General features: G+C 28.3%; 4 protein-coding genes across 4 annotated transcripts; 3 read left to right on the forward strand and 1 right to left on the reverse strand.

The window, feature by feature from the left end:
- The first annotated feature begins 3,449 nt into the window (after window positions 1-3,449).
- LOC124916879 ((+)-neomenthol dehydrogenase-like) lies at window positions 3,450-4,829 on the forward strand. Its single transcript, XM_047457598.1, has 5 exons — window positions 3,450-3,526; window positions 3,621-3,864; window positions 3,938-4,015; window positions 4,097-4,282; window positions 4,353-4,829. The coding sequence occupies exons 1-5, from the start codon at window positions 3,501-3,503 to the stop codon at window positions 4,728-4,730; spliced, it is 912 nt and encodes a 303-aa protein (XP_047313554.1). The 5' UTR covers window positions 3,450-3,500; the 3' UTR covers window positions 4,731-4,829.
- A 1,207-nt stretch (window positions 4,830-6,036) lies between these two features.
- On the reverse strand, window positions 6,037-7,076 carry LOC124916895. The gene is made up of 3 exons (XM_047457599.1): window positions 6,922-7,076; window positions 6,690-6,731; window positions 6,037-6,616 (listed from the first exon to the last, which is right to left on the reverse strand). The coding sequence occupies exons 1-3, from the start codon at window positions 7,042-7,044 to the stop codon at window positions 6,173-6,175; spliced, it is 609 nt and encodes a 202-aa protein (XP_047313555.1). The 5' UTR covers window positions 7,045-7,076; the 3' UTR covers window positions 6,037-6,172.
- A 3,000-nt stretch (window positions 7,077-10,076) lies between these two features.
- On the forward strand, window positions 10,077-11,574 carry LOC124916911. Its single transcript, XM_047457600.1, has 3 exons — window positions 10,077-10,815; window positions 11,007-11,075; window positions 11,164-11,574. Exons 1-3 carry the CDS (start codon window positions 10,092-10,094, stop codon window positions 11,325-11,327), a joined length of 957 nt encoding a protein of 318 aa, XP_047313556.1. The 5' UTR covers window positions 10,077-10,091; the 3' UTR covers window positions 11,328-11,574.
- LOC124912016 ((+)-neomenthol dehydrogenase-like) lies at window positions 11,373-22,210 on the forward strand. The gene is made up of 6 exons (XM_047452572.1): window positions 11,373-11,566; window positions 11,637-12,003; window positions 19,188-19,454; window positions 19,533-19,610; window positions 21,567-21,752; window positions 21,833-22,210. Exons 1-6 carry the CDS (start codon window positions 11,373-11,375, stop codon window positions 22,208-22,210), a joined length of 1,470 nt encoding a protein of 489 aa, XP_047308528.1.
- Window positions 22,211-24,329: the final 2,119 nt, after the last annotated feature.

A 24,329-nucleotide genomic window follows, 5' to 3' on the forward strand; every position in this document is an offset into this window, starting at 1 on the left:
GATAAAATAGGTGTGTTATTTTCAAATATTTTATTTTAATAATTATGTATATATTTTATTTTGAAATATAATATTTTAATTTTATTATTTAATTAAATATTATTAATTTTAATTCTATATATGTTTATATTTATAAATGAAGTAATTAATGAGTTTAGATAGTGAGTTATATAATTAGTGTGTTAATTAATTAATTAGTTGGGTATATTAAGAAAGTGAATAAAAATTTAGGTATATTAATAAAGATTCGAGTAAATAAATACACGAGTGGTGTGGTTTGTGGGTTCACTTGCCATTAAAATTCTAAAAAATAAAAAATAATATATGTAAGACCTAAATTTGAAACATATAATTACAAATGCAATCTTTAACCAACTAAACTACTTATAATTTATTTATTATTATTATTATTATTTGAATTAAGGAGAATTATAATGACACTCATAACTATGATTCTACCTTAACTTAAAAGACTTACCGATAAAATCGAATATCCGTGACATTTTAGTCTTTTAAACCGACTGAATGTTACTTATAATTTATATTTTAAAATAACTAAATCTCTTTAATATAATGATACTTAATTTCAAATTTCAACTGAGTTTATTTACATGAGGGTAAATACATAAGTTTGGTGGTATGCGGTTTGATCCCTTAAAACATTGACAAAACTTAGAGTGATTTATTAAAAAAATTGTAAGATTAAAAATGATATATATAAGACTTAAACTTTTGAAAGATATGATTACCTAAAAGAGAAATTATTTAATTTTTTCAGCCAATCATATTTCTGCTACGTTATTCTCTCTTATTCCCTCACAAAATTCCCTTTTCTAATCATTTCTCTATTCTCTATGCAATATTTTAACTAATTAAGCTATTTATTATTTATATTTTAAAATTAACTTAATAACATATAACATTTTGTCTTCTAAGTTTATTTTTGTTAATTTCTTGTAAGTTTAGTTTTTTGAATTTGAATGTTGGTATTGAAAAGATATAATGTTGATGCAAAATATTTGTAGCGATGATTCGACTTGTTGATTAAGTATATATATATATATATATTTTCTTCATTAATAAATTTCTCTCTTTTATAACTACATACATTTTCTCTCTTAAATTATAAGACGTATTTAATAATAAAAAAATATTTATTATTAAAAACCAATTAATAATTTATATTTTTTATTTTTTATTATTATAAATATATATTTTTTAAATTGTTGTAAACGTATTTTAATTATTTCTCTCTATATAATTTATTTTCTTTTATTTATTAAAAAACTTAAAATTTATTTTTAATAATAAAAATGATTCAAATTAAAATAAATAATAATTAATTAAAAACATTTACTTGAGTTAATTTTTCTCTTTTCTTAATATTTACATTTTTTTTCTCTTAAATATTTATAATAACACAATTAATATATTTTTTTTATAATTTTTATTATTAAAAAACACTTAATAATTTCTCTCTTTAATTTTTTATTATTATAAATATATTTTTTAATTATTATACATGCAACTATAAATGTATTTTAATTATTAAATAATATTAGAACATACTCTAAGATTTTCTTTTTATCTAGGTTGAATATTAATAATTTGAGTTTTATTTATTAGTTTCTAGTTTAAGTCTAAATAATTTATCTCATGATACAATTTTAAATAAAGTAAATATTTATAATAATTTTATAATAAAAAAATTAAACAGAGAAATTATTAAATAATTTTTTAAATAATAAAAAGTTTAAGAGAGAAATTATTAAATGCTTTTAAGTGATATATACAATTTAAAATTAAAGAGAGAAAATGATACACATTTCTATTTTTCTGATTACATGTATATTGTCACATCATTCGCTGCTCGCTACCCTTTTTTCGTTCTTCCTATCATTACTTAATAAAAAATTAAACAAGAATCTCACAATATATAATGACTTAAATATATATAAATAATAATTTACATTTTATGTTTATAAATATATAAATAAATAAAATAATCTTTTGAGCCTAAATAATAATTATTAATATAATTTTTTAGTGGATTTTAATTTTTTTTGAATTGCCCGAAGTTTGCAAAGGTTACGTTTGCTCTGTTCAGGACCAAGCCTTTAGAATATTTGGGGCCCTATACAAATTTAAATTTTGAGGTCCCTAAAATAATAAAAAAAATATTTTAAATTTTAATTAATAAAATAAAATATAAATAATTAATATATTATAGTACGAGACTAAAAAAGAGATAAAAAAATTATTTTTATAATATATATTTAATATTAAAGAAGAAAAAAAAAGGAAAAAATAATATTAATAATATAATATTATTAAATATAAAAAAGAGGAGTGATAGAGTGAGGGAATTTAGTGAGGGAATTTGGTGAGGGAATGACGTGACATTACCTTGATTGGTTGGAAAATGTAAAAGTGGGAGGAAAGAGAGAAAAGAGAGAAATTATTTGATTTTTTCAGCGAATAAGATTATGCCACATCATTCCCTCACCAAATTCCCTCACCTAATCATTTCTCTATAAAAAAATGGGTCCTATAAAAGTGGGGCCTATGCAACCTTACCTAGGGTCAGGGCCGGCCTTAGCTCTGTTCACTATAGTCTTGCAATGTTTTATTTTTTTATTTGTAGATTGGGAGAGATGAATTGTTGAATGATTTAGTTGTATTCAAGTTAAAAACTTAAAGTTCCCATTTTAAATGTTAGTTTTTTTTACTTTACATTTTGGCTCATAATCGTATGCAATTGAGTCATGAAAATTGTAAGAAATATAGCAAATTCGAATAATTTTAGTAAATAGTAATAATTCTCTGCCATGACTTTCAAACCGAGAAAAAATGCATGTTGTTTTTGTTGGGTTCATTTATTCATTGAAAACCTAACATAAATTGACTCATTATTTAATTAATAAATTTGATATTAATAAAAAAAAATTGTCTATTAAAACATTAAAAATATAATTTGAAAACTTGTGCTATTCACTATAACACTGAATTCCAATCTCATTATTTTGCAATGTTATATTTATGTCTCTATTGAATTTTCCGTTAGCCTAGTAATAATTTATCATTCAAACTCTCAACACACATCATTCTTTTTTAATTCGAATATTAATTTAGATTAAATAATGTGAAACATAAAATAATTAAATATATATATACATATATATATATATATTCATAATTTGAGTGAAGTTTATGATTAAAATCAGTTCACACTGGAGAGTGTGTTCATATGATATATGAATTGTATAATTGAGATGTCACCACAATCTTACAATATTAAAACGTGAATTATGAGATGGTTTCTATCATTTAAAAAGAAGAAATAATTAAAAATCTCGATTTTCAATATATTTCTTGTCTGCAGGATCTTCCAAATCGGATTCCAAACCAATTTCAAATTTAAAAATCTGGATCTTCCAGATCCAGATCTGAATTCCAATCCAATATATAAGCTATTGCTAATTCTCAATCAATTGAAACAAATGATGGAAGAACAAGGTGGTCAAAGGTGAACTGATATATTATAAATCAAATGAATCAAGTCCTATAATTCCATTCATTTCGTTTTTTATTATGAATTTATGATAACATGTTCAATATAGGTATGCTATTGTAACCGGATCGAACCGAGGAATTGGGTTCGAGACAGTGCGACAACTTGCTAAACAGGGCATAACCGTCGTCTTAACAGCTAGAGATAATAAGAAGGGTTTAGAAGCTGTATATTCACTCCATGAAATAGGATTTAAGAATGTAGTGTTTCATCAACTTGATGTTCAAAATCAACAAAGTATTGATTCCTTGGTCAATTTCATCAAGGATAACTTTGGAAGGCTAGATATATTGGTATAAACAAGTTTAAAATTTATAGATTTTCTTATTGATAATTTTTATTAATCTGTAAAAATCGATTTTGCAGGTAAATAATGCTGGACAATCTGGTGTTCATGTTGATGAAGATGCTCTAAGAGCCATGAATATTGATCCTTCTTTATGGGTAAGGTGTTTTTAATTCACAATTAACTAGAATATCCCTAAATAAATTATAAAACCACATATGTACATATCCAACATGCAGCTTTCAGGAAAGGCAACAGACCTAGTCCAAGATGTGATCAAGACAACATATGCATCAGCAGAACAATGTTTGAAAACAAATTACTACGGTTGCAAGAACCTAGCGAAATCTCTTCTTCCCATGTTGGAGTTATCTACTTCAGGAGGAAGGATAGTCAATGTCTCATCTCTTAGAGGCGAATTACGTGTAAAAAAAAATCAAACTTAATTCCTTAGTTCTAACAACTCAATATGTATTAACTCGGTTCTCATTGCAGCGTGTTACGAATGAGGAGATCAGAAAAGAGCTTGGAGACGTTGAAAATCTAACGGAAGAAAAAATTGATCGAATAGTTGAGAATTTTTTGGAAGATGTGAAAGATGGTGGACTTGAGAGGAATGGATGGAACAAGATGTTGCCTGCATATAGTGTGTCAAAGGTTACACTTAATGCTTATACGAGAGTGTTAGCTAAGAAGTACCCGAGAATGAAGATAAATTGTGTCCATCCCGGTTATGTCAACACTGATCTCAATTGGCGTACTGGAACAATGACGGTTGAGGAAGGTTCACAAGGTCCGGTTAAGTTAGCACTTCTTCAAGAAGATGGTCCAACTGGTTGCTACTTTGATCAAACTGAAGTGGCTGAGTTTTAGTACTTGTTTTGGAATAATATCATCTTTGGGAATTTGAACTTTACCTTATTAATATGTTTTCAATGGAACTATTTTGGTATGTAATTTATGGAACTTTAGTTTAGTAGTTTGATGGTCATTTATTAGAAGATGTATCATGTTTTCTCCATTTTTTTTAGATGGTCCGATTATGAAGACACTAATTTGTCTTCTACACAGAGCTATGAGTCTCTAATTTGTCCTCTACACCGAGAACAAATAACACTTTGTAAGTGAGAATCGAACCCTTGAGATCAAGAGACTACATCCACTATTTGATTGTTCGAGGTACTCGAGAACAATAACACTTTGAACACTAAATTATTCTTCTAGTCCTAAAACACTATTGGTTGAATGGAAGACTAAATGAGGAGTTTGATTCAAACCCAACAGGGTATTCAATAAGGTGGGATTCATTGAAAGGTCATACTAGGTCATTCTAAAGAATAAATCCTAATTTAAAACAAAAATAAAACATAGTTTGATGATCTAACATCTTATACTAAGATGCGAGATGTGTCACTAAATTAGCACATTAGCTCAAAGGTGAAACTTTTCAAGCCCTATCCCCCTCTTGAGTGCAACTAGATCCATCTATATAATTAGTCCCTAAAAGAGGGACTAAAACCAACTATCTTTGCAGTCTTAAGTTCCAGCTAAATCAAGGAAAAAAATGGCATCAAAGTTCATGAAATACCTCATTTTTCACCATTCTCATGTTCTTGCTGACAACTACAACCGACCAGCTCGATGAGACAACTGGCTAGTGCGGGCAGTTACCAATTGCTTTTGCTGCTCTCAGCCTGAGCCCATGCTTGGGATCAACCTAGAATGTGAAGGCAAGGATTGATTCAAACCAACCCAAGTTGCCAGTGCGCTGTATTACTTTCACCAATCGTTAAGCAAGGCTCAAATCAATCCTGCCATTGCCATAACAATTTCCCAAGAGATGTGACATTAAAAACAGATCTCCTGGAAAGAAATGTGGGAGTAAGTTTTGCACTTCTGTTCTTCCTTTTGGTTAACACTATGTTGTATTGATGATGTTTATTTTGGATTTGGATTCAAATTTGACTGTACCATGAAAAGATTCAGAGGCCAGAGTATGAGCCTAAGGAGGAATTCCAACCAGCAATATTAAACATCTATTTGGCCCTAGAATATGTAGTTTATCTCCCTCTTTTAATGGATGAAGAAATACATATCACCTGTTTATGGAATATGCTTAACCTACAACTTAGTTTCAATTCTCTACAAGCAAATAATAATTCATGAACAATTCTGACCAAATAAGGTTCAACATTCAAAAGAAATGATAGGGATAAGATTTGCTGAAGAACAAATAATAATTTGGAGTTAAGGGAGAAACACAGTACTTGTCACAAGTAAACGATGGTGTTGCCGCCTTGCTGTCTTCTGTTCTACTATTTCGTACTCCGGCGAACTCTTTTAGTCAAATGATTCGATGAAGTATTGCTAATTTCTCCAGCCTCGGTGTTTTTCTTCTTCTTATTCGCGATAAACTCGCTCATTAACAGATCTATATCTGTCGGTTGCGATCCTCCAGCACCGCCTCCATTATTAAGATCATTACTCTTAGTCTTAACGCCAGCTAGCGATTTTGACTTGGAAGAACACCTCTGATTGGACAACGAAGAAACTTCAGGTGTATCATTGAGTACTGAATCAACATCGACAGGATTTAGAGTTTGAATGGAGGTTATGCAACACTCATTCCACTTAAGATCATCAATATCCTTAAGTATTTGCTCCATTGTCATGACTATCGGTGAGATTTTCTCCTGATTGAGTGTTGATCGACACGGATCCATCAACTCCATTACTTTCAGCACCTCCATCAGAGTTGTCTACCAATTTTTTAATCGAAATGAATCAAAGAGCATTGGAAAATAACGGAATTAGATTGTTGAATTCACTCACCTTTGGTGCAGAACATTTTACGAAGCCATGCATACGAATTATCTGAACAACAACAGAATACAAGTATCACTCGTCAAACCTAAATTACTTAGATCTCATATCTAGTTGTTGCTAACTAGTTAGTAGAGAGACGATTAACGCAGTTCATCGATCAGAAACTACACATATGTCAATGTCATGATTAATTCGACGAACTGGATGCACAAAAAGAGAGGGGAGATCATAGAGATACCTGAGTGAGGATTTGGACCGGGAGGAGTATGGATTGCTTATCGCTGCGGATGAATTCGATGTATGTTTCGAGAGAAATCGGTCCTTTTCTGCTGGTAGAGATCGGCTTCTGCGTCAGCTCCATGATGATTTCAGTTTCTTCTTCGTCTTCACTCTATTTAGCAGTCCGTTTTAAAGTACGAATCCTGAAAAACGGTTATAGTATAATTTCTCATTTCAAATTTAATTAAGTTCATAATATATATATCCTTATTCTATAATAATTTTAACTCAATTAATAATTAATTTGACCATTGTTTGCTTAAAATTCTTATTAAGTTGTGTTTATTTGATTTGGATTAGAAATTATTTTGAATAATAAACTCATTTTATATTCAAATCAAATCGCATTCATTTTGTAGTAGTTGTTTTACTGTAAGTCATGTCTAAAGACTTTAACCGGCCATTTTACGCATATTACATGTTTTGTATTACGATATCATAATTTATATTTTGTAATATTTATCATATTATTTACATTTTAATTATATAATTATTAGACATATTCATCCCCTTCAACTTTAATATTTTTATTTGGAAATGATTTTAGGGCAAAACACAATCACACAATATCTAAATATAAAACAGGTAAATGAGTAACAACTTCATCGTCGCCTTAGTATACAATCAGATCAAGGACTTTGATTTGGGGTGAGTTTTAAAAAAATTGAGATAAGCTTAAAAAAATAACGATAAAATTTGGATAAAACGAGTAGATAAAAGTAAGTTTTGTCGTTTTTTTAATAATTAGATAAACAAATATTGAATTAAATTGAGTTTTTTAAAGAAACTTTGAGATAATTTCTCGCAAGACGCAACTGGTATTCGCGAGATGCAACCGGCACTCGCGAGACGCAATCGGCACTCGCAAGACGCAACCGGCATTCGCGAGACGCAACCGGCAATCACGAGACAATTTTTTTTTTTCGTCTCGCGATTGTGGACTTTTCACACAGCATCCGCAACCGGAGGTTGCGTCTCGCAACGTATACATTTTCGTCCAAAAAAAAATAAAAGTGTCACCAGCGCATTTATTTTATACGCTGACCAAAATATCAAATAAGCTGATCTTTAGGGTCATTTCATCAAATTTCCCTCTTTAATATCGTTGTTTGAAAATGAAACAAAGTAAATGTATCGCCGTTTAAAAATGTAGTTGAAGAAGTAATCTCAAGACGAAAGTGAAATGTCAGTAAGACTTAGAAAAAAAATAATATATCGCGTATAGGAGGAATTATGCATATTTTAAACACAAATTAACGGTTTATAACATTTTAAATTGTTTTTAAATATTTAGATTATAAATTTAAGTGTAATTAACCATTTTAATCAAAATAAATGTATAAAGAATAATTCATTTAAAATAAGATCCTCTAAAGATTTATTTGAAACTTAGGTAAGTGTATAATCCATTTATAGATATGAATCCTCATAATTTATATAAACGAGAAAATGGATATTTTGTACTAAGCTTTTTATTTATTTTGATTATACCCAACTTCTTAAATCATTCTATTTTATCCTCTAACTAATCAAAACAGCATCAAACAAACCAAAACCAAATCAAATATTTCAAATTGGAGGATAAAATATAATAAATCTAAATTCAAGAGGGTCAATTAAAATTAGAATAAAGTTTCTCATTTGAAATATAATTAGTGTAATTTAAATTGTTAAGTAGTCACATCAATAAAACTTAAAATAAAACTACCAAAAACTTCTTTTAAGTCGTCTTTGCATGGAAGTAGTCAGTCTCTCCGCCTCTGCAAGTTGAACCACCATTACCGCTTGCGTAACAACTTCTCTCTTTCTCCGATGATCTTCATGTTTATCTCTCTACAAATTCTCGATAATTCAACGAAGTTGATAGTATTGTGAACTCCTGAAAGAGGTATTACTTTTAAATTTCAGCTTTGTTCTTCGATTGTACTGATTATGCATCGTGCTGTAATGGATTCGAGTTCTGCAAATCTGAGTTTCTCTTTCTTTATTCAGTTATCATGTTTTCTTAATCTCAGTCTATATTGTCCTTGATCATAGTTTCTGCGCACAAGTGAATCGTATTTGAAATCGGAACTTGAAATCTAAACTGTCATGAAATCGACATCGTAATCTATCGATTTTATTTTTCTTCAAATTCCTGATATTATTGTGAACTCCTGAATAGATAGGATTCAAGTATCAGAGGTATAACTTTTAAATTTTCGCATCGTGTTCTTCAATTGTATTGATTATGCATCAAGCTGTACTGGATTAGAGTTCTGCAAAATTTGAATTCCTCTTTCTCTATTCAGTTATCGTGTTTGCTTAGTCTCAATTTATATATGTCTATATTGTTTATGATCATAGTTTCTGCGCACAAGTGAATCATAGTTTCTGCGCACAAGTGAATCGTATTTGAAATGAAATCGGAACTTGAAATCTAAACTGACATGAAATCGACACATCGTAATCTATCGATTTTATTTCTCTTCAAATTCCTGATAGTATTGTGAACTCCTGAATAGCTAGGATTCAAGTATAAGAGGTATAACTTCTAAATTTCCGCCTCGTGTTCTTTGATTGTACTGATTATGCATCATGCTGTACTGGATTCGAATTCTGCAAAATCTAAGTTCTTCTTTCTCTACTCAGTTATCATGTTTGCTTCATCTCAGTCTATATTGTTTCTGATCATAGTTTCTGCGCACAAGTGAATCGTATTTGAAATGAAATCGGAACTTGAATCTAAACTGTCATGAAATCAACACCGTATCGGTTTTTTCATTTACATGTATTTATTTCTTTTCAATTTCCTGATAGTATTGTGAACTCTTGAATACCTAGGATTCAAGTATAAGAGGTATAACTTTTAAATTTCCGCCTGCCTCGTGTTCTTCGATTGTACTGATTATGCATCATGCTGCACTGGATTCAAGTTCTGCAAAATCTGATTATACATTTGCTTCATATCAGTCTATATTGTTTCTGATCATAGTTTCTGCGCATAAGTGAATCATATTTGAAATCGGATATTGAATCTAAACTGTCATGACTCATGAAATCAACAGTGTAATCTATCGGTTTTTTCATTTACATGTATTTATTTGTACAACTGAAACACTTTTGTATAGCCAGATTTCTTGAATTTTGATGGGAACCTCAACTTCTCGAATAGAAGATGGTAGGGCTTTACAGATCTCTCGTGAGAGAAAGAGGTTAGTTAAACAAGCGATTATCAAAAGACATGCCTTAGCAAAGTCACATATTGCCTATATTGGATCATTGAGAAATTTAGGGAATGCGTTGGGAAGGTTGATTGAACCTGAAGCTGCAGTTGAATCTTCACCATGTGGATCAACTTCTACAATAATAGTGAAGCCACTTGAATTAGCCACCAAAGATTATGCTCAGGATATGAAAAATAGAACTATAAAACCTCAAACACCCCCATCTGAAACTCTTCCTTGGGACTTTTTTGATCTTTTGAATCCAAAACATGACAATTTCCCATCTGGAGGAGTAACAGGTAAAGGACTAGAGAAAGTTGATGCATTAAGACAGTTCGTGAAAGAGAAGGCAAACCATAATTTGGGGGTACAAGAAGAGAGTTTCTTACCTGCATCAAGAAGGAAGTTTCTAAACATTGACATGAAAAAATCTCCTGAGTTGTCTCCATTGAGAGCATTACCTTCTAGATTTGTAGTTTCTTCTTATGCTGAAGAGATAACAACAAATGAGGAAGATCAAAAGTTGAGATTTCTAAATGTTAAAGAAATGGAATATCTAACTTCTAAGGTTACAGATTCAGGGCAGGATGTTTACCATTTGATTGAGGCAAATAAGTTCCCTTTTCATCCACCTTTAACACCTAGAGGTAGTTCTATTTCTTTCTTCCTCTCCTCTTCTTTGCTAAATCCTGGCATTGTCGTTTTATCGAAACCTTCCATTCATAAGTTTGAGACTTGTTTACATCGAGAATAGACTGCTGACAAACAGAAGATTTGAAGAAAATAGAGGGAAAACAATCTTAATCATGCACTAACTTGAAATTTTAATTTTCTTTAGGTAGGTACATGCCTTCAAGCTTACTGAAATCATGTTTCTCCTTTAAAGACCCTGGCAATGCTAAAGAAGGTAGGATCTTCCAACTTTTTCATGAGAAATCTCATTTACTAATAAAAATAATCTTCTTCCTTTATTTTGGTTTGATGAGAGCCTGCAGAGACAAATGGCTTCCTTAATGATTATGTACTCTTAGAAGGTAATACATCCACTTTGGATAGGCTATATGCTTGGGAGAATAAGCTTTATAATGAAGTCAAGGTAAAGACTACATCAATTAATTCATGGCTACTAATGGGAAAGGTATTTGATCTTACCATATGATTGTGTTGATTTCAGGCTAGTTTAGTTGGTGGAAAGAAATATGATATGAAATGCAAGTTTCTTATAGATTTAGAATCTAAAGACACAAACAGACACAAGATTGATAGAACACGAGCAAATGTTAAGGATCTACATTCACAAGTTATAGTTGCTGTTCACAGAATTGACACAATTTCGAAGAAAATCGAGGAACTAAGAGACAATGAGCTAAATCCAGGACTTGTGGAGCTGATTAACGGGTATGAATCAACTCTTGAATTCAATACTTAAAAAGAATTTAGTATTTAAGCACTTAATTTTCAATTGAAGCTTAAGAAAGATGTGGGAAGTGATGTATGAATATCACAAGGCTCAACACAATCTCATGTCCATGATAAACCAACAAACTATCATCCATCTAGAAATTGAACTGAGTTCCCTATCTTCATGTTTTACGAAATGGCTCATCGCCCAGAAATCGTATGTGCAAGCTGTAAGCAGGTGGCTTTACAAATGCGCGTTTATTCAAGATCCAGAGGCATCTAAAAGGAGGCAAGGAGAACCTCCTTTAGATCACTTTGGACCAACAATTTACACCACTTGTGGTGTTTGGTTGGAATTATTCGATACATTGCCCATTAAAGAAGTGACTGATTCTGTAAAAGGATTGGAGAATGAATGTAGTCAACAGATGTTGGTGAATTTCATTATTCAATTAAGCAACTTTGCAGAATGTTCTGTCTACATGTTTTCTATACTTCAAAATGACATTCATGAAACCAAAAATATATGTATCAATTAGAATTCAATAGAACAGTGAACAATAGAAACCGAAACGCCGTGGTTAGGCGAGTTGTGTTCTTTATATGGTTGTGTTTTTGTATGGAAATAAAGTGGTTGTGATTTATGTCTTTATTGTATAGGTTTCTATGATGTTTGTCTTCAAAAGGCCATGTACATGTCAAAATTTTCTTAGGCAACATTTGATCAATATTTGTCTTACAATAGAAGTTTATAGGGTTTCTAAAATTAGGTTTTAATTAAACATAACGTTGACCCACCGAGTTGTTCAGTGGTAAAAGTCAGCTTAAGAGATTAAAATGTCACAGGTTTAATTTTATCTGTAAGCGTTTTGAGTTGAAGCGAGGGTCATGTTTGTGGATTGTCATTCTAGTTCTTTTTTAATTTTTTTTTTCAAAAATAATTGTTGATCAAAGGAAATCTTGAATTAAAAATATATTTTCTTTCTTTTAACTTAAAAATAAAATAACCCGTATCAAACATATCCTTACTCATTTCTTAAAAAGAATCATTCAATTATAAGTAGTGCTTATTAACATATTTAAATTTAATAATAGTCATAGTTAAATTGTCAGAATCGGGTTAGATAAATTATAATTCAAATTATTTTTTGTATGCATATTTTTTCAAAACATAGAAATAGTAAATATTTATTTACTTGTTTTTTTTTGCCTTTTTTTTTTCAATTCAAGAGTAGAAGGTGTTTCACAATTTTCATATCTTGACTGCAAAATCCAAATTTAAAATTTACAAGTTTTTTATTTATAAATAATGTATAAATACATAACAAAAATTGTTTACATAAAAAAAATTCTAATTCACATTGATTAAGTACACATGAATTGAGATAAATTATGTATGACAATTATAATTTGTCTTAAGATTTTCAATCCGAATTATTTTGTTAGGGACGATTTTACCCGATTAAACCGGGGATAGGGATGGGTATGGATTGATTGTGTGTCCCTGCCCTGACTCCACCCCAAATACTTATTGTGTACTTATAAACACAATGAAATATAAAATATCACTAATATATTTATATATGTTTTATAAGAGTTTTAAGCTGTTTTTATTTATATTATAAATATATAATATTAAAAAATTCGTTTGTTAATTTTATCAATTTTTTTTAAATATGGTATGATTGTGTCCCTTAAATATTATATACATAAATTATAGTAAAATGAAATCACCTAAGTAGAATAAAAAAGGATGATAATAATATTCCCCGTGTCCCATTGTCAAAGAACCGGATGATAATTCTTAGAGTAAAAAAGAGTTAATATTATATCTTTATTAGTGATTATATAATTATCTTGGTTTAAGAAGTTTACCTCAATAAAGCAATAGAGTAGAAAATCTCAAATATTTTTAGAAATTCACATATACAAAATGATATTATATAAACTAGCATGTATCCCGTGCATTTGCCTAATAATATAAAAAATCGTGAAAAAAATATTACGGTAAAAATTTTATGGGCGGGTCAACCCACAACCCAAGTATCCATTTATTCTCACATATATCCAAATTAACCACAACTCTCGACCTGGCAATCCGAACACTTTAAAAATTAAGCATCATTATATATATATATAGAGAGAGATTAGTTAGTTAAAAAGTTGAACTTATATGGTTAAAATGTCACGCGTTTATCAAATTTTGGGTTGAATTTAAAATATAAATTGTTATTAGCTAAGTTGGTTAAAATGTTGTACTTGTTTTTGTTAGGTTGCAAGTTCGAATCATACTTATAGCATTTTTAATTTTATTTTTAACTGTTTTAAGTTTATGGGCGGGTCAACCCACAATCCGATCCAAGTATCCATTTACTCTCACATATATCCAAATTAACCACAGCTCTCGACCCGACAATTCGGACACTTTAAAAATTAAGCATCATTATATATATAATTATATATATAATTATATATATATATATATATATATATATATATATATATATTCTGTAAAAATATAAAATGTGGAGAATTATTTCTCTGCCTAGTCTTTAACAAATCATAGATGTTTATTTTGGTTCAATTGGAAGGGCGTGAGAAATTTCATTACACAAATTAATATATTATTAATATTATTTACTTCTTGACCCAAATTAGGAGAGACAACTACAAATAGTTTAAAGTTAATCACAAAATAAAACAAACAATTATCATCACTATCTTAGTAAGAACTAAATTTTAAATTTAAATTTTTTTAGATAAAATATTTGTCTTTTAAACTACCTTAATAAATATATATTAATTGATAGTTTAATTTGAGTTAAGAATATTTAGTTTAAAATTGATCAATATACCAACTCAAGACTCACTTGATACTGCCCCAATAATTGGAGAAATGCGATGAAATGCCTCTAATAATTGTTTTAATTGGACGGATAATCAGCGTCTAATAAAAATTGCGCAAATGACTACTTTTTATTTTTCGAACAAAAATACTCATGTCGCGTAACGCGACGCTGCGTCGCGTGGAACCCTAATTCTTCGAGTGTGCTGTCGCGAGACGCGGCCGTGCGAGACAGAGTATTTTTGTCCGAAAAATAAAAAGTGATCATTTGCGCAATGAAGCAATTATTAGGGTCATCTCATCGAATTTCCCCAATAATTGAAGTATCCTAAATTTAATATTAATAAAAAAATTCAAAGCAAAAAATGATTAATCTTATCCTATAAGCTTATATCATTTTTAAATATTTTCAATTAATTTATTTCAAATATTGAAGGGGCCTATCACCAACCCATTAATGAAATTGAATAATTATTTAATTTTGTTTGTATATGTCATTTTAAACCTAGTCCAAAATCCCAATCAGATATGTCCAAACAAAACTATTTGAAAACTATTTTAAATATAATGACGTGTTTGATTGAGTTACTATATATATAATAATGTTTAATTTGAATTTACTTGGTTTTTGAGAATTGATATTAATTTGGATATATACGTGAGAGTAAATGCATACTTGAGTCGAATCGTTGGTTGAATCGGCCATAAACTTGAAACGGGTAAAAATAAAACTAAAAATGTAATAGGTATGTTTTGTACTTGTAACATAATAAAACAAGTGCAACACTTTAACCAACTAAGCTAATAAGACTTTATATTTTAAATTTAACATCAAATTTGATGAACGTGCGACATTCCTATCAATATAAGTTCAAATTTTAACTAACTAATATATATAATTAATTATATAATGTTTAATTTGAATTTATTTGGTTTGTCGGGTCGAGAGTTGTGGTTAATTTGAATATATATGTGAGAGTAAATAAATATTTATGTCGAATTGTGAGTTGACCCGCTCATAAACTTGAAACGGTTAAAAAAAGATATATATATATATATATATGTATATTTCGAACTTGATAAAAAGACATAAAAAAGTGTGAGTCACAATATGTCGACTAATTAACTAATTGGTAATAAATATTAAATACAAAATATATATATACATACACAAAATTATAAAATTATTCAACAATCTCAAGTGGTCTAGCGGTTAAGGTGTTTACATTTCATGTTTAAAATTAAAGTTCGAATCTCAAAAACTACAAATTTAAAAGTGAGTATTATAAATATTTGAGAGATTGATGTTAAAGAATGCATTCTTGAGTATAATATATGGTGACACAACTTTTAAATAAGGGATAAGAGGCATGTGAAAGTATGAGGTCAAATTTGTTGGTTAGTTTGACGAGCATTTGAAAGTGTGAAGTTAGAAGATGGAGGTCGGGTGATAGATGGTTTGTCAGCCGAGGGAATAAAGAGACATATAAAAAGGTGTGAATTACTTTGACGAGGTATATAAAAGATGTCTGGTCATTTGGTATTGATTGTTGAAGTATAGGTAAGAGAAGTCGATTAAGATTGGTGGGTAGTTTACCGAGGGTAAAGAGACATATAAAAAGGTGTGAGTAACAAGAGATCGACTAAGATTGGTGGGTGGTTTGCCAATGGGATAAGAGGTGTGTGAGGTCATTGAGATAAAATGTCGATTGAGATTTTGTGGTTGGTTTGCCGAAATGAGGTTAAATATAAGAGGTCTTCTTAACAAATTAGATATTAGTGATCAATCAACATCTCATTCATATATTTAAGCATTATTATATATATATATATACATATATAAACTTAAAAATAAGTCGACTAGGGATTGATTGTTGATTTGTTGAAGTGAGGGTAAAAGAAGTCGCGATAAGAGTAAATATGATGAGAGATGAGAGGCGAAGATTTGTGGTTGATTTGTCGGGATAAGAAGCCGATAATTAAAGGAGATATCGACGGTTAAAAATATATATATGAGATGTTTAATTGACCACATTATAAACGTGTGTGTGATCATGAGATTAGATGTCAAAATTAGGATTGGTGAGTGGTTTGTCAAAGGGATAAAAAGACGTATGAAAAAGTGTGAATCACAAGATAAGATGTTGATTGAGGAGATTGATTTTGGTTTGATGAGGGATAAGAGGTGTGTGAAAGTGGTTGGTATTGGTTTGACGAGAATAAGAGCGTGTGAAAGTGTTTGAAGTCACGAGATGAGATGATGATTAAAATTTGGTGGTTGGTTTACCGAAGTGGGGTATAAAAAGAGGTCGTAGTAATATAAAAAAAGGATGGTAATAAATGAGATGTTGATTAATCGAATTGTAAAAGTGTGCGAGATCACGAAATTAAAGGTTGATTGAGATTTGTGGATAAAGAGAAATATGAAAAAGTGTGAGTCACAAGAGATAAGAGGTAAATTGGTGGTATAAGAGGTCAATTGGTGGTAAAAGAGGTCGCGATAAGGGTAAAAATCATGAGATGAGAGGTGAGATTTGTGGGGATAAGAGACCAATAATAAATGAGATATCGGTAGTTAAAATTAATATGAATAAAATTTTAATTGACCGAAATGTGAAAATGTGTGAACTCACGATACTAGAGGTCGATTGAGATTGGTGATTGATTTGTCGAGTGTGATAAGAGGCATGTGAAAAATGTGAGATCATGATATGAGAGGTCGATTGAGAATGGTGGTTGATTTGACGAGAGATAATATGTGTGTGAAAATGTGTGAAGTCACAGTATGATATGTGAATTGTGTGATTGGTGGTTGATTTGTCGAAGTTGTGGTAAAATATGTCGTGTTAATGGATAAGAGGTCGGTAATAGTGTAAAACACGTTTAACATTACTTTAGATAAAACAAAATGTATAACACAATTTTAAGTAAATTTTTAAATCGATCTATAGTAACCAACAAAATAAATGGTGTAATTGACTTGAATCTTATTATTTACCTATTTTTTTAAGTTTCAAATTAATTGTTTAAACTTATAAAATTAATTTTTTTTCAATTATAATATTTAATGAATTTTAAAATAGATATTAACATTTAATTTTAAATTAAAAAATATTTACAAACTAAAATTAATTTTAAATTAATTAAATTTAAATAATATTCATTTTATTTAAACTATTTATAATTAAATAATATTTTATTTATATTATACCTCCTTGTAAAATTCATACTAAACTCAATTGAATATCATTTCACTCTCTCATTTATTATATATTCTGTTCATCAAATAAAATATTAAAATATATTAAAAAAAAACTTCACTGCATTCAAATCATCATTAATACTTTTTAAATAATTCAAATTACAATAAAAAAAAATATCCAAATTCCAACCAGCCGCCCTAAGTGAAAGACCAGTAAACTTCTATATGTAGTGCTACCGAACTCCCTCGTCTTTTTCATGACTCATCCATTTATTTATTTATTATTATTATTATTATTATTATTATTATTATTATTATTATTATTATTATTATTATTATTATTATTAATCAAGATAATCAAATGTCAAGTCATAATATTTCAGAGAAATAAATTAAAAATATAATAATAATTAGAATATAATAAAAATGTAATATTTATTTCTGAACCCATACATAAATCTATCCATCTAAGCCAAAAGTACATATATATAATAAATAAATTGTTTTTTATTTCTCGACCAAATTCAAAACAAACTTGAACTGCAATTCCAATTCTAAATATATTTTTCTAACATGTCCAATTTTTAATTGTTTTTAATTAGCAATCTATATAAAAGGATAATTTGAACTTTTTCCCTAAACTTTACATTAATTTTCAATTTTATTTCATATATTAACAAATAAATCTTAATTTCTTTACTGACTTTAAGAATTAATACGGTTACTTAAATATATATATATATATATATATTTAATTTATTCTTTTATTTTTCAGCTTTTCAATTTTTTATTATTTAATAATATATATTTTAAATAATATAATTATTTTAAACATTAATATTATAAATTAAGACAATAAATATTTATCAATTATTTAAAACATGCTATAAAATGTCATGTTAAATAAATATATTATTTTTACAATGATTTTATGTTACTATTTTTTGTAAAATAATAATTTCATTTACTTAATTTTCTTTATCTTATGAAATATTTTAAGATAAAAAATCAAACATGTACACTATGTTTTAAACTAATTATTTAACCAAATTTGTTTTTATTGATATTTTAAAACTATTAATTATTCTTATAAATAAATCCATAAAATATAATATATATATATATATATAATAATAAAAAAAATTAATATATTTCAAATAATACTATTATTGTAACTTTACATTTTTAGATAAAAATAATAATTAATATTAATGTTTAAAAAAAATATATATATATATATATATATTATTTTTAATAAAAATATTATTGACTAAAATGATCAAATAAAATAATAAATATAACTAACTATATATTAATTTTTAGAAATGGAAGAAGTATTTATTTAAAACTTATTTATTAACATATAGAACAAAATCAAACATTATATACTTTAAGAATCAATATGAAAATTCACATAAAATTAAGTGTAAAATATCAATTTATCCTTTATATAAAGGGGACATAAGCTTTTGCTACTCATTGAACAAGATGGAACCTCAGGAGGGTCAAAGGTGAATAAATATATACTTGTTCAGATAGAAACAATATTTTTTTTAAATTTTTTTCAATAGTCTTCTTCATATGAATCATATAGGTATGCTATTGTAACCGGGGCGAATAAGGGGATTGGATTTGAGACGGTTCGAAAGCTTGCAGAACATGGCATAACCGTCGTCTTAACCGCAAGAGATAATAATAGGGGTTTAAAAGCTTTAAATTCACTTCATGAATTAGGGTTTAAGAATGTAGTGTTTCATCAACTTGATGTTCTAGATCAACAAAGTGTTGATTCCTTGTTCAACTTCATCAAGGATAACTTTGGAAGGCTTGATATATTGGTACAAATAAAATAATTATTTAAAGACATTTTAATGTTGAAATATTTATTTATTAATCCACAAATATATTTTTTTCAGGTAAATAATGCTGCACATACTGGTGTCATAGTTGATGAAGAAGGATTAAGAGCCCTAAATATAGATTCTACTGCATGGGTAATTAAATATGTTATTATTCTATATCTTTTCTTATAAATCTAAATTCATGGATCAAAATTATCAATTGCAATCCAATATTACAATTAAATTTGAAATCTAGACTTTCAACAAGATTAATATGTACTTATTCTACAACTAAGAAGAGTAAAAAACAAATGTGGCAATAAGAACATTTTTTTTTTATTGATTATGAACTATATTGATTTATTTTAGATGTAGAAACATTAAAACAAAAAGGACAAACTCAACATATTTTAAACTAACTAAAAAGCATATCTCAGATCCAATATTAGTATAATATACATGCTCTAGCCTATTTAGAAACATTTTATATAGCTGGATGTTGGACTCGAGAATTGGGTTTTCCTTTAAATCGTAAATATAAATTAATTACCTTAACTTTTAGTTAAAAAATATTTTTTATAAGATTTGAATTCATAACCAAATAATTTTTTTACTTTTTTTATCTTAAATTATTAGGACACTTTTAAGTTAAAAAAATAAACTAAAAATCTTATTTGTTTTATTGCTTTAGGATGGGTGTCCTAGCCTGTGGGGCTTTTTGTTGGGCCGGCCCATCTAAAAATACTTGGGTTAAAATTTAAATGAAAAAAAATTACTATAGATCATATTCTTAAAAACAATTATTTTCCTCAAATATATTATCGGGGCAATAATTTGTTAATTTAAATGTGATAATATTCTTTTTAAAGTATATAACTTTTTTTTTTAGTTATCATGAACAATTTTAAATTCAAGGAAGTATATCTAAATGGGATTCGTTGTAGTACAACCTTTTATGATTTGATTTTTTCTTAGAGCTTAGATCATTTAAGTTTTTTATTAGATTTTTAAATCTTGTTGGAAAAAAAGGTATAACCATTTCAATTTGTAATTAGTTAAAATTTTATAATATCATTTTGTATTTAGTTTAAAGTTTATAAAAATTAAATAAAAAATAATAATATTTTAATTAATAAATTAAATAATTTAAAAATCATTCTTAATAAGTTAGTTTATAAGAAGAAGAAAAAAGACATCTCAAATGAGTTTTTTTTTTTTTACGAGAAGAATTACCTAAAGAGAATAGATTTTTATATTGTTTCAAAGTTTATTTTCTGAAAGTATTTGGGGATAGATCAAAATTGATGAATGAGATTGTGACATTCCACTTGTCGCGAATGCTACAAAATAATACACAAAGATAAAAATGACATTGATTTTAATGAGCAAACTAAGATCTACATGAGCAAAACTATTCAAATTGAGTTAGTCTCCCATTGTAAATTTAACAATTTTAGGTTTATATTATTTTGATTTTAACTAAAATAAATTACTTTTTATTTTTAAAAATTTAAAATAAATTATCATCTATTCAACTAACAATATCATGTATACATTTTTTAAAAGTTAAATGATACATATTATTTTATTGAGAAAATTTATATACATTATGAACATTGTTTGTCAATGTTAATATCTGTCTCACTTTTCTAAAAAACAATTATATGAAACAAAGGTTATGTTTTTTTAAAATAAACATGATTACAATCTTTAATTATATTATATACAAACTCATAGTTCAAATAAGAAGAATATTGTATAAAGTTAAAATTTCATTAAAAAAAAGATACTTTAAATGAATGATGTGCTAAATTAATATATTATCATTATTTTGGAAACAACTATTTTGTGACCATCACAATTACAATTCTTTAATAAATTTTAGATTATACTATTTTGACCAATTTTTTTTTAATATATAAGCTAGCATGTTTATTGTAGGCAATCATTATAATATTTTAGAAACTAAATTTTAACCCTTTTTTTAATTTTAGGCTACTATTTGATATGTGTCAACGATTTTACTTAAATTTGAATTATTCAATTTTTCGTAACGATTTTATATAGTACTAATCGTTTTCGCGTGTTGAATTTAAATTGAAAATCTAGCTGGCGGGAAAGGCAGCCCATCTAGTGCGAGATGTCATGAAGACTACACATGCATCGGCAGAAAAATGTTTGAACACAAATTACTACGGATGCAAGAGGGTAACAAAATCTCTTCTTCCATTGCTTGAGCTGTCTATTTCAGGAGCAAAGATAGTTAATGTCTCATCTCTTAGAAGCGAATTATGGGTAAACGAATCAATCTTCTTTGTTCTTGTGTCGACTATTGTAATCTATGAAAGAAGTATTATAGTGTTTATCTTGTGCAGCGTCTTAACAATGAGCAAATGAGAAAAGAGCTTGGGGATGTCGAAAATTTGACCGTGGAAAAAATTGATCGAATAGTTGAGAGGTTTTTGGGCGATGTCAAAGATGGTTTACTTGAGAGTAATGGATGGAATATGACTATGCCTTCTTATAGTTTGTCAAAGGTTACACTTAATGCATACACGAGAGTGTTAGCTAAGAAGTACCCGCAAATGAAGATAAATTGTGTTCACCCCGGTTTTGTTGACACCGATCTCAATTGGCACACAGGAATAAAAACAATTGAGGAAGGGGCCCGAGGCCCGGTTAAGTTGGCGCTTTTTAAGGAAGATGACCCAACCGGTTGCTATTTTGATGAAACCGAAATGGCTGAGTTTTAGTACTTGTGGTCTTGAAATATTCGTTGAGGCCAAGTGTGGATCGTCTTAACATTGTTGATTTGCTTAAGGATGTTGAGGGTCCTTTAATATATCTTCATTTGTCGTCTATTGTGATTTTCTTTTTGTATTTTGTTGTTTGGCTTGTTGTTATTTGCTTTTGTTTTATTTGTGAATTGTGCATTCTTGTTTTTACTTTGTTGTTTCAACTATTTGTGCATGTCACTAATAATTTCGTTTAAGTTTTAACTTTTAATATGTTAATGTTGTAATAAGAAATAATACTTTTCAAATTTTCAACCTATGTTAATTAAAGTTATGTGTCTAAATTCATATGCAAACTCAAGCGATCCAGAGTGTATCCAAATGAATGTATGTTTTATGTGAGAATCAATTTCCGTTCTACCCGTTTCCTTAGTTTGTTTTTCAAAGTACTTACATTTATGTTTAACTTTCAAAATTACTATAACTAGTTGGAAAAAAGAAATTTGAAAGAAGGAATGACGTGTCATCACATCATTGGCTGAAAAATGATAGAGATTGAGAAGAGGAGAGAGAAAATTTTTGTTATTTTTTCGACAAATCAAATTACGTGTAATACTCTCCAAATATTTTCTTTTTATATATATACTCCTCTCCTCCACCTAAATATATTGTTTGAATTTCTTTATTTTTCTTGTAATGAGTCACGAAGTATTTATTATTAATTTAGTCTATCAAAAAAGTATTCTTGTGGAAGTTTTTTTTTTACGATGTCAAAGATGGAATATGGGTATGCCTTTATATAGTTGGTCAAAGTTACACTTAATGCCTATAAACAGTAAGCCTAACAAGTCTCGGACTAGGTATATCCAACTTTAGGGATAAACGATTCGAGTCGAACCGGTACCATAGTACTCGAACTCAACTCAATTTGTATTATAGATACTCAAACTCAAACTCGATCGAGTACTAAAATTCATACTCGAACTCTTCGAATTATTCGAGCTCGAACTCGAAAAACTCAAAAATTAAATTTTATTAAATAAATTTACATATTTTACTTGAAATCGATTTGTTTCTTAAAGATCAAACATTGATGGTAAGATATAAAAGAGGAAGGAGGAGATGATGAATTTGAGGGAAGATGGTCATGTGGAGGAGGGAAAGATATTAGGTTTCTATTTTATATAATATTATATATATATATATATATATATATTATAAATATTAATGTTTATAATATTTATAAAACAACCATTCGAACTATAGATATAAAACTCGAGCTTTGGGTCGAGTTCGATTATAAAATTGAGTTAGTCGAACTCGACTCGAACTTAGTCAAATTTAAGTTTAAGTCAATTTTTCATTGAGTTAATCACGAATAGTTTGATTCGTTTACACTCTCACCCATCTCAAAACATCTCAATCTCTAAACCCAACACAAATTAAAATATCATCACAGTTTCAATCAAGCTTTCCAATTTTGTTCATAATTTTTCATCTTTACAACCTTAACAATTCTATTTTAATATAAAATTATCTTAGTGCAACCTACAATCATGGGGCGGTCCTGACTCTAGAGTGTTAGCTAAAAGTACCAAAAACATGAAGATAAATTGTGTCCATCATGGTTTTGTCAATACCATTCTCAATTGGCGCACATGAATAAAGACAATTGGGGAAGTGGCCCGGTTAAGCTGGCACTTCTTCTGGAAGATTGGCCCAACTAGTTGCTATTTTCATGAAATCAATATGACTGAGATTTAGTACTTGTGGTCACTAAATGTTTGTTGAGGTTAAGTCTGGATGTCTTGTTCTTTTGCGGGTGTTATCGTCTGATTTTGATCCCCAACTAGGTACGGTAACGAGGCGGATCCGGGTGGAGAATGCGTTTACCGTCCTCGTATCATTCTACTTTGAAGATTTTTCTTTTACTATTATCCCCGCTCTTTTCAATTTTGAGAAATTCCCGCGAACACTATTATACCATATTCTTTTACATAAATAAAAAAATTGATAAAATTATATAAACAAATTCTTTAATATTATATATATATATATTAATATATAAACAAATTTATATTATTATAAAGAAATAAATTTAAAACTATTTTAAAATAAATAAATAAATTTTAATTTT

This window comes from Impatiens glandulifera, chromosome 1 (assembly GCF_907164915.1).
Source record: "Impatiens glandulifera chromosome 1, dImpGla2.1, whole genome shotgun sequence".
In the NCBI taxonomy this organism is placed as follows: Eukaryota; Viridiplantae; Streptophyta; class Magnoliopsida; order Ericales; family Balsaminaceae; genus Impatiens; species Impatiens glandulifera.

What these genes read in the sequence shown, in the direction of transcription:
- LOC124916879 (XM_047457598.1), top strand. Translation starts at nt 3,501, where the DNA reads ATGATGGAAGAACAAGGTGGTCAAAG. An exon ending in TTGGAAGGCTAGATATATTG is followed by an intron (nt 3,865 to 3,937) that starts GTATAAACAAGT and finishes TCGATTTTGCAG; the next exon opens with GTAAATAATGCTGGACAATC. An exon ending in ATATTGATCCTTCTTTATGG is followed by an intron (nt 4,016 to 4,096) that starts GTAAGGTGTTTT and finishes TCCAACATGCAG; the next exon opens with CTTTCAGGAAAGGCAACAGA.
- LOC124916895 (XM_047457599.1), bottom strand. Translation starts at nt 7,044, where the DNA reads ATGGAGCTGACGCAGAAGCCGATCTCTACCAGCAGAAAAGGACCGATT. An exon ending in CGGTCCAAATCCTCACTCAG is followed by an intron (nt 6,732 to 6,921) that starts GTATCTCTATGA and finishes GTTGTTGTTCAG; the next exon opens with ATAATTCGTATGCATGGCTT. An exon ending in TAAAATGTTCTGCACCAAAG is followed by an intron (nt 6,617 to 6,689) that starts GTGAGTGAATTC and finishes AAAAATTGGTAG; the next exon opens with ACAACTCTGATGGAGGTGCT.
- LOC124916911 (XM_047457600.1), top strand. Translation starts at nt 10,092, where the DNA reads ATGGGAACCTCAACTTCTCGAATAGAAGATGGTAGGGCTTTACAGATC. An exon ending in TCCACCTTTAACACCTAGAG is followed by an intron (nt 10,816 to 11,006) that starts GTAGTTCTATTT and finishes AATTTTCTTTAG; the next exon opens with GTAGGTACATGCCTTCAAGC. An exon ending in CCCTGGCAATGCTAAAGAAG is followed by an intron (nt 11,076 to 11,163) that starts GTAGGATCTTCC and finishes GAGAGCCTGCAG; the next exon opens with AGACAAATGGCTTCCTTAAT.
- LOC124912016 (XM_047452572.1), top strand. Translation starts at nt 11,373, where the DNA reads ATGAAATGCAAGTTTCTTATAGATTTAGAATCTAAAGACACAAACAGA. An exon ending in AATGTAGTCAACAGATGTTG is followed by an intron (nt 12,004 to 19,187) that starts GTGAATTTCATT and finishes TTTTTTCAATAG; the next exon opens with TCTTCTTCATATGAATCATA. An exon ending in CTCTTAGAAGCGAATTATGG is followed by an intron (nt 21,753 to 21,832) that starts GTAAACGAATCA and finishes TATCTTGTGCAG; the next exon opens with CGTCTTAACAATGAGCAAAT.